Genomic DNA, 16097 nt, shown 5'->3' on the forward strand with positions numbered 1-16097 from the left:
TAATTCTAACTCTCAGTCTTGTAGGCTAGTTCCCCTGGAGGGTATATGTTGAGTGGTCAGTCTAGAGCCTAGCACCCAAGTCTCATCTGGATAGCCTGTCAGTGTCAGAACCATCAGACTGAGCACCTGGTAGGTTTAGCAGGAGCCACACACATGCAGGTGCATTGTGCACTCAGTGTTTTTCCACAGAAAGGACCACCCTGGACCAAGAATCCCTGAGGGTCAGGGCTGATTTTACCTTGCAAACCTGCAGTTCCAAGCCTCGCCTATAGCAGGCGTTCAAAGTACACTCTCATCAGTTGGTCAAAAGGACTGCACGCCCCCACCCCCCAGACAAAGACTGCCTCTGGTGACTGTGAGCTTGCTTTAATGTAATTATGAGAGAGCATAGAAGTGGCAGCTGTGGGTGAGTTCCAGCAGCCACTATCCAGTGTATACAGAGCACAGACATTTCTCACCGCAGGGCCCATATCTGCATACTTTATGCCCACGTTTCTATGTGTGTATATGCTTTTGCCTATGTGTATGCATGATTGTGTTGTTGCATCTCTGTGTACATATATGTATATGCACATGCATGTAATGTATATGCATGTAACCCCATGTCTACCTGTGTGTGTGTGACTGGGAGAGTATGAATATCTGTCCATGTGTACCTGTTTACATACATGTGTGCTCCCATGTACATACATGCACATGAGTGACTATATGCCTGTGTCTGTGCATATCTGTATGTGTATGTGCTTGTGAACGTGTGCATGTATATCTGGCTCTTATGTGATGATGTTTGCTATGCATGCATACATGTCTTCATGTTTGTATGTGTGTATATGTGTGTGACTGTGAATATGTGTACATGTGTATGGCTAAGAATGTGTATATATGCATATGTGTATGGAGGAACGTGTCCCTGTGCCTTTGTGTGTATGTCTGTGAAGTTACCTGTGTGCATGTACATATATACATACATGTGTGCCTGGATGTCCCAAACAATGCTAAGACTGACAATCCACTTCAAGGTAAAGCAGGTTAGAGAGGATCCACTGTCAGCCAGGGCTGAGAAAGGCAGGCAGGCACTGCGGTGGCCAAGCCCAGGCCTCCTTAGCGGCAGGCCCCTACGCTGTGCCGCCTTCCTGAGGCCACAGCCCTAGTGTCCTGACTGCAGCTTGCATGTGATATCTGCTTGGATTTCCTGTGAATGTGCAGCATCCCTTACGCAGAAAGAAAGTGGGTTCTAGAGGGTTCTAAAACTAGTTCTAACACACATATTCCCTCATCCCCATTCCCTGTGATGCCCCGCAGTGAGGTGTCTTCTGGGCACCTCATAAACTCATAAACTGCAGGTAGAAAACCCAACATCACTGGGCTAGGTCCTCATCAACGGAGACTCCATTCGGGGGAGTCAATTCTATAAGCAGCCACAGAGCTTCACGTGGAGATACTGTGAAATGGGGAACCTGGCCCCACTTAAGGAGCCTGAGGCTGTTAGAATAAAAAGACTCTCCCCAAATCCCACAGCAAATACTCACCCTGTGGCCCTTCTCTCCCGGCAGCCCAGCCAGACCATCAAAGCCACGGTCACCCTGCAAGGACAAGAGAGCTGCATCAAATACCCCACTCACAGCACGACCTAGTGGCACCCTTAACCCAGCACCCTCCCAGGGCCTTCTCCTGGCCCCTGCATGGCCCTCCTGTATCGGCCACTGTGGAGTCTGTATATGCCACCTCCTCTCCCCAAGCAAGGCAAAGGTTGGAAAGGGAGGAGCACTGTTGTCCCCAAGCCGAAGGCCAGGGCATCCCTGGAGATGTGGACATGCAGCTTATCAGTGGCCGCTGCAAAGTCAGCATGTGTTCATTTGCTGAGTCTCCTCCCGCAGGAGTGGTCACACTGTCTGGCTGCAGCTTTGTGTCCTAGGGGCTGTTACACTCAGGCCTGGAGGCCCCAGCATCTTCATCTGCAAGGAACCCTGGCTCTAGCCTCCCATCTTGTGGTGTTCATGCCAGGTGGGATGAAATCAGAGTACAGTGTTTGTGGCTTTTCATAACTTTATAGTTAAAAACATCAGAACTACTTGACAGAACAGTAAGACTCTCTTCCTCCTGTCATCCACAGCCTTCTGTGTTCATTAACTTGGGGTTCACAGAAGCATTCAGGACTTTGGAACCCAGCACAGATGTACTGAACAGTGACAGTTCCTGGTGACCCAGACATGTGGGAGAGAGTACATACAGGGTCACAGGAAAAGGGATGAACCCAGGATCTACAGAATCAGGGAAAAACAGCTGTCACACGTCTATACGAGTCTGTGCACTCACAGAAGGCCTGCTCACCCGCAGGTTGTGTCTGTCACCACCCCCACCCCCACAAGGCCAGGTCCTGACTTCCTAAGACAGGGCAGGAAAGCTCATGTCCCATAGACCTGGGATCATGTGGCCAGCCATGCCACCAAGGCTGTAGCCTGCTTACCTGCACACTGTATCCACCCCACCTCACTGACTGCCCATGAAGAGGGAAGCTGCCACTTTAAGGAGACTAATTCTCACCTGTGTAATTCACCTGTCCATCTATCTTCTCAACACACACCAGAGGGGCTTCTCCAAGTGAGTCAGCACTCTCTAGAGTCACACTCATCAAATATGATGGTTATGTCATCCACATAACATCAGGGATGATGGTGATTGCGGTTCCCTGACATGAGGAGGTATGGGTGACAGCTTACCTTGGGGCCTGTTTGTCCAGGCATGCCTCTGGCTCCATCACTCCCAGCACGGCCCTGGAACAGAGGAGACAGCATTCCATATGGAAGAAAAGGCAGCCTGCCACATCCTCTGAGAGCAGCTTCCCAGCAAACCAAGCTGAGGGAGGCATCATGGAAAGCACTCCAGCCAAGGGCGATTGGTGTCCAGTGTCACCAGACTGGACAGGTGACCCAGATCTAACAGCCCCAAGGCCATGCCATGGCCAACACTTGCTACCCTGACTTTGTCTCACTGGGACTTGCCCCAGGAGCCTGATACTCTCTGCCCTTCTAGGGGAGGATGATGTGATTTGGGAGAGCCGGTACAGGGAGCTTGCTCTTGTGGTTCCAGCAACATGCTGCTATCAGCCATAGCAAAGAAGCTCAGCTCTTTGCTACCACTGGGAAGAAAACTAAAGACCAAAGATTTGTGGGATAGATCAAGGCCTCTTAGTCCACCTGAGTGAGTATGAGACAGATCTATAGGGTGCATGTCCCACTCAGACAACACAGCAACCAAGAGGCAGAGTGTGTACTGCACGGTGAGCTGGTCAATCATCCGTGTCCACTCTCACACTTGCTTCCCAGCCATGAAAAATATTCAAGAGCAAACCCAGGGTGCCCAGTTGATTGCCATGGGACTGAAGGCCAAGCCTGGACCTTCAAACCCTGCTATAAAGGCTACAGTTACCACGGGAGAGGCACAAGGTACAGGGACTCCCTGCCAAGCCCCTGCTCACTGTGAGACAGACCAGCCTCCTCTTTCCTGTAGATCAGTCTCCTATAGATGACTGATCATGGGTTGGGTTCACGATCAGGCACAGAGGCCATGTGGACAGTGGTAGCTTTGATCTTCATATGCAACACATGAGAATGTCTGCTTTTAAAAATAGGATGGGCTAATTAAGACTTTTTCTAATCTTCCTGGAGGGTGGTCATCACTTTTTAATAGCATGGCATCCATGGCAGCTTGTTCCTGAGGAAATGAGCTGGATCCATTCAGGAGGACAGCGTTCTCCATGGGAAATCCCAAGAGGCTAGTGAGCTGAGGGAAGGAGCAGGAGCCAAGACAGCCATTTCTGAAGACGAGGCTCACTATCAACAATCAATAAAGTGGCTCCAACCCCTGCTGTGACCTGTCTGGGGGATGGCTTTAGGCACAAGTGGACAACCTCACCCCTGAACACACAGACACAGCTTTGGAGGTGCGTATGGGATCATGAGGTTCAAAAGAGGACAAGCTACCTCAGGTCTGGACATGGATGGTGCCCCATACCACATGCTCCTAGCACCAAGCACTTACCCGTCTTCCAGGCTTCCCTGTTGGGCCGGGTGGGCCTTGCACACCTCGTGGACCCTGCCAGAAGTCAGAGGACAGAGCATCAGGACATGACCCTCTTCTAAGGAAAGAGGAAACTCGTCCCCATGCATGTCGACCTAGCCTAAGGCTTGCTGTTCCAGTTCCCCTGGAGGACAGGACACAGAGGTACTGCCTTAAGTGAGGGCTAGAAACAGACACCATAAACAGGTTGTTCTACAGTACCAGGTAACAATCTTTTCTGCTTTTGTTGAAGAAATACTAGCAATTGGCCACCACCAGCAACCAGGAGTCACCCCCACCCACCCACTCCTAAAAGCAAAGCAGAGGTGGGTTCACACATACCTGAGGTCCCATGTCTCCTGGCTCACCTTTCAAACCTCCGCTCCCAGGAGGACCCTAGGGAGACAGAACCAGATTAGTGTGTATTCAGACAAGTGACACAGAAATACTGTGTGTGGTGCAGGCAGGGAGCCCTCATCACAAGGCTGGACTGCCTACTGTGATGAAGGAAAAAGCACAATTCTAGGAAGCAGATGGACCTGTAGCTGCCAGGGTTTCCTACTGGGGCTTAGTAGAACGCAAAGATATGGGGCTCACAGAGGCCACGAAATCATAAGAGGTTTCTTTCCCCAGGACAAGCTGGCCCATGGTTTGTGACAGCCTCCAGCTTGGAGCACAGTGCATAGCCTATGGGCTGGTTCAAGATAAGACCTCCTGGGAGACTGACCTCAAGCTCCTGGGTACATGGGGCTGAGCCTAGACCTGGGGGTAGGAGATAGCATAGAGCAAAGTCAGCCAGGGGCTTAAAGGTATAAGAATTTAGCACAGTGGCAGAGTACTAGCCTAGCAAGTGCAAGATTAGGGGTTCAGTCCTCAGCTTTGGAGGGCTAAAAGGTGGCTATGTCCTTCCCAGGTCCTACTCCCAGTGCCCAAAGCATGTATCTGGCTATTTTGATGACAGCTTAGGGCCCCTGGATACATTACATCTATGCTGTGCTGTGAGGACCCAGAGAAAGCTGAGGTGAGATACCTAGGCCAGGCAGGGAAAGACTGAAAACCCTGTGGTTGGCCTTCACTAGGGTTACCTTTGACCCTGGGATAGAACTGTAAGGAGGAAGACCCCAAAAGGACGTAGAAGCTGACTCCTCACGAGCCAAAAGTGCAGACAACATAGCTTTATGGGCTTAGCCTGTGAGGACATGTCCGGCACAGAAGTCCCCCTACCTGCTGTGCTCCCTGTGAGAGTAGCCTAGAGTGTGTCCTTCACAGGGAGAGCTTGGAGCTCAAACGCAGAGGTGGGGAGGAAGCACCCCCATCCTCCCCACTATGCTTAACTGAGGCCTGTTTCCCAGGAATCCCCCAATACTTCAAGTGGCCTTGAACATAGCCACCCCTGACACGCTCTCCCACAAAGGGATGGAACAGCTCCAAGGGGCCACCTGTCCGAGCTGGCTCTCAACTGGGGACAAAGGTGCTCAGCAAAGGTACACCCAGGCTCTCCACCAACTGGCCCAAGACCTGCCAATCACTCACCATGGGGCCAGGTCTCCCAGTAAGACCCATTGGACCAGCTGGTCCCCTCAGCGCCAACTGCAAAGGAAAGGGGAGGAGATCAGAAAAAGGCTATGGGTGGCCCCGAGATGCTTTTCTGGCTCCTGTTCTGTGACACATGGCCAGGAGGAAAAGGGGCCTAGGACAGGAAAGACTGGAGGTTCACAGGGGAGGTCTCACTGACCTAATTCTGGGCTCTCTGCATCTTCACAGGGAAGTAGGAAACAGAGGTTGAGGTCAGTGCTACCCGCAGCCCCACTGTGGCCAGGCTCCCCAGCGCCTTCCTCTTTCTCAGCCCTGTTTGTCCCCCACCCTGTGCCACACCTGAAACAGGCCCTCCCATCCAGGGCTGGGCCAAAGCATGCGGGTTTTGGCTTGTTTGTTGTTCTGGGTTTTTTGTTTTGTTTGTTTGTTTTTGTGGATTTTGGACTTTCATTTCTAGAAGAGGCGCTTTGTACTCTCAAGCAATGAGAGAGGTATATGTGGTGCATGGGACAGCCTGTGGCCCTGGGCCTCTGACACCCCCAACACACTTGATGTGGCTCCTGCCAGCCATCACAACTTGTCTTCCCGAAGAGCTGCTCTGATGCAGGATTACAACCCCCGCCACAGTGCCATCTTGATTTGGGAAGATTATTTTGCACTTTAAAACTATCTGGGGTCTAGGGAGATCAGCTGGCAAACTGCTTGCCGTGCAAACATGAGGATCTGAGTTAGGATTCCCAGAACACATGTAAAAAGCCAGGTGTGCCAGCACCTGTCCCTATCCCAGTATTGGGAAGGCAAAAACAGATGGTTTCCTGGCCAGCCAACCTACCCAAATCAGGGGGCTCCAGGTTCAGTGAGAGGCACTGACTCAAAATAAAGATAGAGAATGATAGAGAAAACTACCTGACATTCACCTCCACACACATGCACACAACATGCAAATCAACCCATACACACACAATAATAAAATATACATTAGTTTTTAAATTTACAGATAAAAGTATACAAATTTAAAAATATTCAAACAAAATATAACTGGGCTTGGAGAAATGGCCATTAAAAGTATGTTAAAAGCATGTGTTCCAGAGGACCCAAGGTCAATTCCTATCACCCACATGGTGGCTCACCACCATCTGTAACTCCAGTTCCAGGAGATCTGATGCCCTCTTCTAGCCTCTGTGGACACCAGACATACACAGTGAGGGAGATGAGGACCAATAGTTAAGAGCAAAGTGGCTGAAGGGCTGGTCCAGCAAGCAAAACACTCACTCACAGAAAATAAAAATAAATAAGTCACAGAGCATCATCCATCCGCCCACCCCACCGGGCAGTGGCAGCATCAGGCCAGTCACTGGCAATCAGCAATCTGGTGCCACGTTCTCTAATGATGCCATCTGCTGATGTGATCACTTGGGAAGGAGGAGACCCTCAACCCAAGTGACCCTGGGCTCAGTGTGAGAGACCCTGGACCAAGTGCAAGAGCTTTGGGGAGTCCATGAAAGATTCCAGATCCCAAGTGAGGGATCCCAAGTCCGGGACCTTTCTCCTAGGGTGTGTTCTTGCACTCAGTCCCAACTTCATTCCTGAGACCCTGAGTCAACCACCGGCACCCCACCTGGAGCCCTGAGCAGTTCCTTTCCCCATAGCTACCCCAAGTGCAGGGCCTGGCACAGAGGTGAGTGTCTTCCCATGGCAGAAGAGAGGTCCACTGGGCCAGACAAGCTACAGAAACTCAGAGGCCTCTTACTCCTCATGAGAACAGGACATCCCTGAAAACTCTCCTTAAGTTCCCCACATTCTCCAGCTGGACATAAAGGACCCAACCTTCCCTAGGTTCCTGAGCAAGCATGCTGTGAGACAACCACTCAGTCTCTGCAACCACTGGGACCAGGCTCTGTCACATGGGTCCCCAGGGATCCACATCACTCACCCTGGCCTGCTGGAGGATAGCCTGGGCTTGGGACTCCTGGGCAGAGACCATAGGGCCCTTAGAACCAGCATCGCCACCGCCTCCAAACCGGAACTGCAAGAGCAAGGAGAAGAGTCACCAGGGATAGAATGTGGTGCCCTGACCACAGTGAGGTCCCATTTCCACAACCTGTGTGCACACGGCCCTGGTCAACACCTGTCACAGCACCTCCTGTCAGTCTTAGCCCTGGACACCTGAAACCCAGCCTCTGCCCACAAAGGACTTTAGGCCTTCATTGCTTTGCACCTTGACATTCATCACTTCAAAGACTAATCAAAGGCCAAAGAAACTGGGCTGGGTCCAAGGGATCTGCAAGGGACACCATAGTTCCATATTGGGTCTACCTCAGTGCAGCATGCATCTTGGGGGGAAAGTGAAGTTGGTGCTCTTGTTCTCAGACCACAGGAAGTGAACATGAGCAGCAAGTGTCACATTCTTCAGCATCTGCCCTTGGGGAACAGAAGCTGTCACTTCCCATCTTCCTTCATGCTAGCTGCCCCAGGAACACTGTACTGTACTCAGGAATACTCAGCATAGTACTAAGAGCACAGTGTTGAGGGCACAGTCCTGAGAGCCAGTGATGAATCCAGTCCTGAGAACACACTGCTCAGGCACAGTGAGGGAGATGAGGGGCAAGGACAAGTTAAGAGCAAGTGGCTGAGGGGCTGCGGCAGCTCTGCCTTTGCCTGGTTCTGACTGCTTCACTTACCCAAGTTTATTAGGCCTGACCTGCCTAGAGCCCTCCATCCTGAGGGCACCTCTGCAAGGGCCCCAGTTGTTCTCCAGAGGATAGGCGGGAGTCCAGGGCATGTACCCTTCCCTTCATGGTCCCCTGTAACTGCAGAGACCCCAATGCCAGCAGCAGTGGTTGGGTACTTGTTACCAGGACCTATGTCTAAGAAACTTCTGGGTTTGAAATCCTGAAGCCAGCTGGCCTTCAGCAACTCTCTGAGCTCCAGGTCCTTCATCTCTGAACAACTGGCCTGAAGTGCCATCCTCCACTTGTCACAGAGAAGGTGAGCCTGGGCTTCACTCTTAGGATTTAGGATTAAATAGCAACTCCAGTGAGAAGCAGCATCGAGGAGTGTCTAGATGATGCCTGACCACAAAGGTGGCTTTCGCTGAAGCTGTTGTTTCTCTCCCACCCACAGTCAGCAGTTGATTCTTTGGGAAGACGGGAACCTAGCCATTGTCACAGAGAACATTGCAGCAGGCTTCCCTGGGAGACCCACCTACAGAGTGGTATTTTTCATTCTCCTCCTGGACCTGTAGCAGCTACCAAGACCCTCAACCCTCAACCCACAGTCCACTCCTGGGCCACCACAGATCCTTACACACATACCCCTTCCAGGACCTCACAACACAACCCCCCCCCCCCGCCGACACCAAGTTGAAAAACACTCACCGGCAGCATGAGCATGGTTCCTGGGGGACCAGGCAAGCCATCAGCCCCAGGAAGACCTGGGCGCCCTGGAGGACCCTACAGGCAAGGAGGGAAGAAAACTGGTCAGAGAGACAAAGGAACATAGCTGAGCAGCAGCAATGAGAATGAGAGGACAGAAAACAGGCTAGAGCAGGCACAGAGCAACACAAGACTCCATGGCAGGAAATGTTCTAGAAAGGAGCAGCATGATAGGGGGCTGTGGGGATGGGGAGGGAGGGAGCTGAGTTAGTTGTAAGGAATTCAGAGAGGAAAGGCAGAAGTCCCCTCCCCACTGTTGTCTCCACACAGAACTGCAGTCCCAAGCTCTTCTGGCTGAGTGAGGAAGGTGCTCATCCTTTCTCCTAGTCCTCAGCTCTGAATTTGGGCAGAGACTGGAGGGCAAGAGAGAGCAGCCACTCACTTGGACAAACCCAGAAGGAGGACCCATGGCCATTTTGAGTAACTTTAACTATGTTCAGGAACATTCCTTGAGCCCTGGCTTGCAGAGCCAGAAGACATGAGAGATCTGACCACCTTACAAAGTGAACTCAGACCCCCAAACTGAACCCAGCCAGCAGAGACACCCACCATTGAGAGTGGCATGTTTGGAAGAGCCCAGGCCAGAAGAGTCTTTGGTAAAAACAATCTTGCCTTGCTGTTTTACAGAACCAGTGAGAGGACATTCCTGAAAGGCACTCAGTTCCCTGAGCATCACAGATGTGTGCTCTTCCTGCTGGCCCTGGGGGCTGGTCACTCTTGCCTCCTGCATACCTTCCACACAGCCACCTGCTCTGGGCTCAAAGTCCAGGCTGCGAGGAACAGCATGGCAAGTGGTCCCGCTGCCTGGCCCTGCCTGCTCTTCTCCTCTCTCAGGGGTCATCTAGCCTTGCAAAAATGAGTCCCTTTGACAGCCTAGGTGGTTCACAAAACATTTCTTGGCCCCACTCTGTAAGTGTCCAACTTATGGTGTTTCCTAAAAAGGCAAAAAGCTGGCTTGTCACCTATCATCATGTCCTGTTCCTTCCATCCTTCCCATGAGGTTGGTCATTCTCTAACTGGCTATACCAGAACCCCTCCCAGTCTTCCCTGTATTTACAGGCACCTAACCTTACCATTTACCCAGCATTGCCCAAACTCCATGACACCCCCAACCGCTGCCTTGAAGAGGCCCCGGCCAGCAGGGCCTACAACACCTTACCATGTGGCCACCTATCATCTGACTTTTATCTCCATCTGACTTTTATCTCCCCCTTAAATGCTTTACTGTGCTGGGCCAAGAACCAGGGGCAAACAAAATGCCCGTCCTTAACACATGTACATCCTTGCCTACAACTTGGCTGTCTGATTGTTGGTGATGATATTCATTAGCTGATCAAGCAAAAAGGGAAGGAAAGAAAGGAGAGTGGGAGGGAGAGAACGAGGGAGGATAGGTGGGCTGCAGAAACCCCCAAACTACAGTACTCCACCCCACCACCAAGTGTCAGAAGCTCACAGCCCAGGGAGCAGCTCACATCCAATCCAGAACAAACCTTGCCCCCACGGCCCTCAGCCAGTATATTGATCTCTAACAAGATGGGCAAATGTAAGAACTAATGCAGGCTCCAGGGCAGTATCTGTTACAGCTGAAGCATCAGGGCCCTTCAGGCTGTCGCTTGGGGCCACTGACGTAATGTAGGCCCACTGCTGAGGGCCAACTGCTGGCTGCTTCTGGACCCAGGTTGGTTATACACTACTGGCACAGGGCCAGGTGAGAGTGAACCCCATAAAGACCCAAGGGGGAGACACTGGGTGGCCCTAAGGAGAGGGGCAATTTGAGGTAGCAGTGGTTGCTCTTAGTGTAATTTCTACAGTGAAAAACAATACAGAAGGCAGAGCAGGAAGGGAGAAGGGAGAGTGCAGACGAGGCAGGGGAAGGATGTACAGACAAGCCCATGGCACATGCGGTCTTGGAACTGAACTGGCTTCTTACCCTTTCTCCGGGGTCACCCATTTGGCCAGTAGGACCTGTAGTTCCTGGAGGTCCTGGAAGACCCTGGAATTAAAGATGAAATCAAGACAAGAGTTTCAGATATGGCCTCAGGGCAAAGAGCTGAGGGCAGCCAGAAGCCAGGGAAGTTCTAGGCCTGGATATCTGCAAAGGTGAGGAACTTCTAGCTTCCTACCCAGGAGCTTCCCCCCACAGTGCCTCCCACAAATCAGAAGGTAATAAAACCAGACACTCACAGCAGGGCCTTCCGGGCCAGGAGGTCCCTCTATCAGCATTCCCTGCAGAAAGGAAAAGGAAAGGGGCATCTGAGATCACAGGCCCAGCCCAGCTTCCAAACAGGGTGGACAACAGCCCATAGATTTAAAGCAGTCAGCCACGAGGTCCGTCAGTCCTCACAGGGTTCATGGGCAGTGGTGTGAGGTGGGACATACTCTATCTTTGCATCTCAAGTTATAGCAGATTCCAGCCAGTGATCAGGGGTCGACAGGCTCCCCTCAAATAAAACTTTCACAAAAGCACACAATTTGCCAGAATAAAAGAATGGGCCCCCAAACAGGACTCCCGCCTTCGCCATCTGAATGATATTCAGCTACCAAGGGGTAGATCAGGCACCCAGCTGGACTGATGAAGGCTAAGGAAAAAAGCTAGGTGGGCTGAGGGTAGTCAGGACTCCTGCCCCAGCCAGCAGAACATTCAGTCCCTCCTCCTAGATGCCCAGCACCCTGCTGACATCACCAGATACACAAAGGTCTTCTTCCCTTCATTCCTGAGCCCAGGTCCCATCCTGCCGTTATTGCTCACTATGTCCAATCCTGAAAGGAGATAAGGCCTCCCATTGCTTATTGGCTCTGTCTTGAAAGAAGGGCTTCTCTGCTTTGGGATCTCCATTTCTGGATGCCCTCCTTCAAAAAACACCACCCAGACTTTTCTTGGTCTCCCTACCATCACCTACCCAGAACATTCTGAGTCCCATGCACACTTTAGGAGAATCTGTGCTGAGGGGTTGGGGTGATTTCACACAAGAACCCTGCAGGCTGGTACCCAGAGTCTGCGGCAGGCTTTGGGTAGCTAGCTGCAGGACCCCGTCAGGACACTTGCATGCTGTGCAGGCTAGCCACATGTGAGACATGCATATATATGTCTCCCTGTTAGTTCCCAAGACTGCAGGAATAATGGAGTGAGAGGCTGGAGGCCTTGGGCCTGGGCTAGGTCCCTTTCTAATCTCCCAGGCAAAGGAAAGTAGGAATGGCTAGTCTCTTGAGATAATGCAAGTCATCATGCCTCCAATATGTCTTTTGAAAGCACGTAACTCTCTTGTCAAACTTGGGCTTAGTCCTGACAAGTGAAAAGGCCTACTCAAGTGGAAGAGAGAGGCTGTGGCAGGCTGGTCACCATGGCTAAGGAGGTGGGCGGTGAGGTTCAACTGACCAGGGGCTGCAAAGTACACACACACACAAGCCTTATCTGCACTGCCTGTGTGGTTTCCTGGTCTCTGGCAAGCTAAACGCCATGTTTACACAGATGTGCTGAGGAGAAATATTTGTGCGTGCGATGTACACAGAGAACCCATCCAAGCGGCTCATCTTCCCACTTCCCATTTCCTCTGACAGGCAGCTGGGAGGACTCAGAAGTGGAGAAGGGATTAAGGGGAACCACTGGCCCTGGCAGGGCCCAGGAGACAGCAGCTGTCTTTCCAGATACACACTCACACTGTTGTTCAGCAGAGCGGGGCAGCATTGCAGGATCTCACAGGAGGCCAGTCCTGGATCACCCCAGCTCAGAATAAAAAGGAAGGCATGTGGCTAGAGGAACCAACCCTGGTCCCATGGTCGTCTGAGGCATGCTGTTCCTGCCCTGCCCCTCACCACCCCATCCAGCACCGTGTACACCGGGGCTCAGAACTACAGGAAAAAGGTCTTTGTAGCTTACAGGGCTGTATTAACTAGTGACCTATCGGAAATAAACTCACACACTGTCTCATGCTCACACAAAGAAAGGCTGTGCCGCTGGGTGGCAGATTCAGCTCTTCACTGTGTTTACATACTTCAGGTACAGAAAAGCATCATGCTTGAGGGCTGGCTCAGTCAATAAAGCATGAGAACCTAAGTCTGAATCCCCAGTATCATGACAGATGGATAGATAAATAGATAGACAGACAGACAGACAGAGCTAGAAAGAGATGGATGGATAAATAGATAAAAGAAAGCTAGGCACGGTGGCCTATACCTATCACTGGAGACAGATGGATCCTTGGAGCTCACTACCCCAGCAGTCTAGCCAATTGCTGAGCTCACAACTATCTTAACTCCAGGGGAGCCCTCTTCAGGATGCTGAGGGCACTGCATATATATGGCAGACACTTAAGACATTCATTTTTTTAAAAAAAAATTTAAAAATAAAGTGGAGAGCAACTGAGAGAGACAATTGATATCTACCTCTGGCCTTTGCATGTATGTATACACAGTCACAGGCATACACTGCACATACCCATACCAACACACACACACGCAAATTAAAATGAAAGGCCATGCCATTTTGTTTCTTTAACTACATGTAGTTAAACAAAATCCCGAAACAAAGGATCTCAGACTTGGCCAAAGTGAACATGGTTGTTTACTTTTCAGTGAGACAATATCTTGTTCTATAGCCTAGGCTAGCCCAGAGCGCAAATCCTCCAGCCTTAGCCTCCCAGGTGCTGGTATCATAGGTATATGCTGTCATTCCCAGCAACCAAACCCATCCTTACTGGAGGTCCTTCCATTTGCTAAGCAGAACAAACTCAAAGCAATGACAGAGCCTGGGACTAGAGCTCAGGAGGGAGATTGCCTAGCATGCACAAAGCCCTGGGTTTAAACTCCAGCACTATAGGAACTAGGTATGGTTCATAATCCCAGGACTCAAAAGAGGGAGGAAGGAGAAGCATGAGTTCAAGGTCATCCTCAACTATATAGCAAGTTCAAAGCCAGCCTAGGTCTGAAAACAAAAAGATAAACCAAGAAAGCAGAGTGGTGGCTTTGGGCCTGCAAGGTGAGAGGCATCAAATCAGACTTACTGGTCCCTGAGCCCAGTGGGGGCTGATGCCAAGGACTTCCTAGTCTCAGCCGAGCCAGATCTGTCCTTTTATGGAGCCACTTGTCTTGTTGACAAATTAGAGGAGCTGAACCTGAGCAGGAAAGACCAGCTGTGGCCCTCCTGGATGTGGGGATGGGCTGACTGTGCTCAGCAGTGGTAAGTCCATTCTGTGGGACAGGTGTCGGGGAGAGGGGATAGCAGCCACCCCCACACAGGGAGGGTATACACCAGCAGTCCCCAGGGCCTCCATCTGTTTATGTGTAGCTAAGACTCTGAAGACATCTGGCGATGCTCCAGGTTGACAATTCCAAATGTTTACACTATCTCTCCATGGGGACTCACCAAAGGCCTTGTGGACACCCTGAGGAAGCTGGGAAAACTCAAGCATCAGGTGGGGGCAGGGGTCCTGTAACTGGCTCCAGATGGCTTGTGCAATTCCCAGAGAAGAGGAACTGAATCATCTAGAGATGGGTATCTGCTGGACCACCTCTACATTCTCAGTGATGTCCCTGGCCCACCCTCACCACAGCCTCCTTCAGGGCAGCCCTCTAGAGGGACTCTCTCCATGCCACTCCCTACTCCCAGAAATAGGACGCCAACTTCACATACAATAGGCTTAAATAAGACTTATTCAAAGATTTAACCAAACCACTTCTGAAGCTGGGGACCAACCATAAAGCCCACAGATCCTTGGGTACCTGCCTTCTTTGGAATCTCACTACTCTGACTCAGGAAAGATGCCCTTTAGTGAAGCATCAGGGACCCGGTTAAGGGACCACAAGTGATGACCAAGTCCACCTGGAGCCAAGCCCAGTTGGGGGTGGTAATCTAAAAAGGCCCAGCATAGCAGAGAGGCCATGTGCTGCAGCCTTCCTCTGGCGTGGAACAGAACAAGCCTCAGACACGTGCCAGGGATAAATCTGCACCTGTCCCTTAAGAAGCTCCTCTTCAGGACCACCCTTCTTCCGTGAACACAAACTTGGGTTGAGATTTCTCATAGGGCTGAGCAAAGGGCCCCTGGCTGAGCTACCCTCATGTTCTACACCCTATCCCTTTGTGCTCTGATTCTACAGCCTCAGGTAAGGACTGTCTTTGGATCCACAGAGAGATCTGGGAAGAGCATATCTGTCTTCAGTCTCACTGCCAAGGGGAGCCAAGGCCATGAGTAGCAGGCAGAGACCTTAGAGCCAACAAGAGGCTTCCTTCCAGGGCTTCCCTTGGCTAGGAAAGAGGCCAAGCCAGGGAGCTTGCTCTGGCCCACTGGCCTACTAAGTACTGCCAAGCAAGGCTCTTCCCCTGCAAGAGAATGGAAGCCCTGAGAGGCTGGTTCCCTCTCCTAGGGAGCCCCAAGGTCATGTTATGAGTTCAGCTCCAGGGAGCTGACTCCTGGCAGTGGAACTGACAGCTGCCCAGCCTTAAACCAGCCATGATGCAGGACAAGTGCTTCCTCCCTTGGGTACTCATAGGTCATGATAGGACGGATGACCTCAGTGGCCAGCTCCTCTGGGCAAAGCCAATTTTGAGTCCACATTCCCATGTCTACCCAGCCAATCACACAACTTTCTGTTGCCCAGGGTCAAGGCCCTGACATCAGCAGCCCTGAGACCCAAGCAGGCCACAGCACCTAGCAGGACAAGGATGCCCAAACCAAGGCCAGGCTCCCACAAAACTCTCCGACCCAGGAGGGACACGAATTGCATACAACCACACATTCTTTATAGGCCCTTGTGCTAACTTATCCAGAATTCCATTGCCTAATGATGGGGCTTTACCTTCTCTCCAAGTACAGACACTTGTGATTGCCCATTGCCCATCACCCTGACCAAGCTCCAAATATTCCCCCACCCCAGGGCCTCTCTCAAGTATCTGTACAGGAGATGCAGAGTACATGGGGGTGGCATCTTGAGTGGCCTGATGGGCAGAGAATGGGGACCTACATTCTGGTCACACCTTACAAAACCATCATGAGCTTGGAAGAGGACACCACAGCTCAGATGCAATAATAATAATAATAATAATAATAATAATAATAATAATAATAATAATAA

The 16097-nt window shown here is 51.3% G+C and overlaps 1 protein-coding gene across 2 annotated transcripts in view; it reads right to left on the minus strand.

Moving 5' to 3' along the window:
* The window catches only part of Col5a1 (collagen type V alpha 1 chain), a 151356-nt gene that overhangs the window by 70278 nt on the left and 64981 nt on the right, over nt 1–16097 (minus strand). For both annotated transcript variants that reach the window (XM_055600207.1, XM_055600206.1), the window contains exons 10-18: nt 11214–11255; nt 10960–11022; nt 8973–9047; nt 7529–7621; nt 5593–5649; nt 4402–4455; nt 4042–4095; nt 2721–2774; nt 1530–1583 (exon numbers count right to left, since the gene is read on the minus strand). In XM_055600207.1, coding sequence (XP_055456182.1) covers nt 1530–1583; nt 2721–2774; nt 4042–4095; nt 4402–4455; nt 5593–5649; nt 7529–7621; nt 8973–9047; nt 10960–11022; nt 11214–11255 — 546 coding nt within the window. The remainder of the gene's footprint in view (nt 1–1529; nt 1584–2720; nt 2775–4041; nt 4096–4401; nt 4456–5592; nt 5650–7528; nt 7622–8972; nt 9048–10959; nt 11023–11213; nt 11256–16097) is intronic.

This window comes from Psammomys obesus, unplaced genomic scaffold (genome assembly GCF_907164565.1).
Source record: "Psammomys obesus unplaced genomic scaffold, mPsaObe1.curated_primary_1811, whole genome shotgun sequence".
Lineage (NCBI taxonomy): Eukaryota > Metazoa > Chordata > Mammalia > Rodentia > Muridae > Psammomys > Psammomys obesus.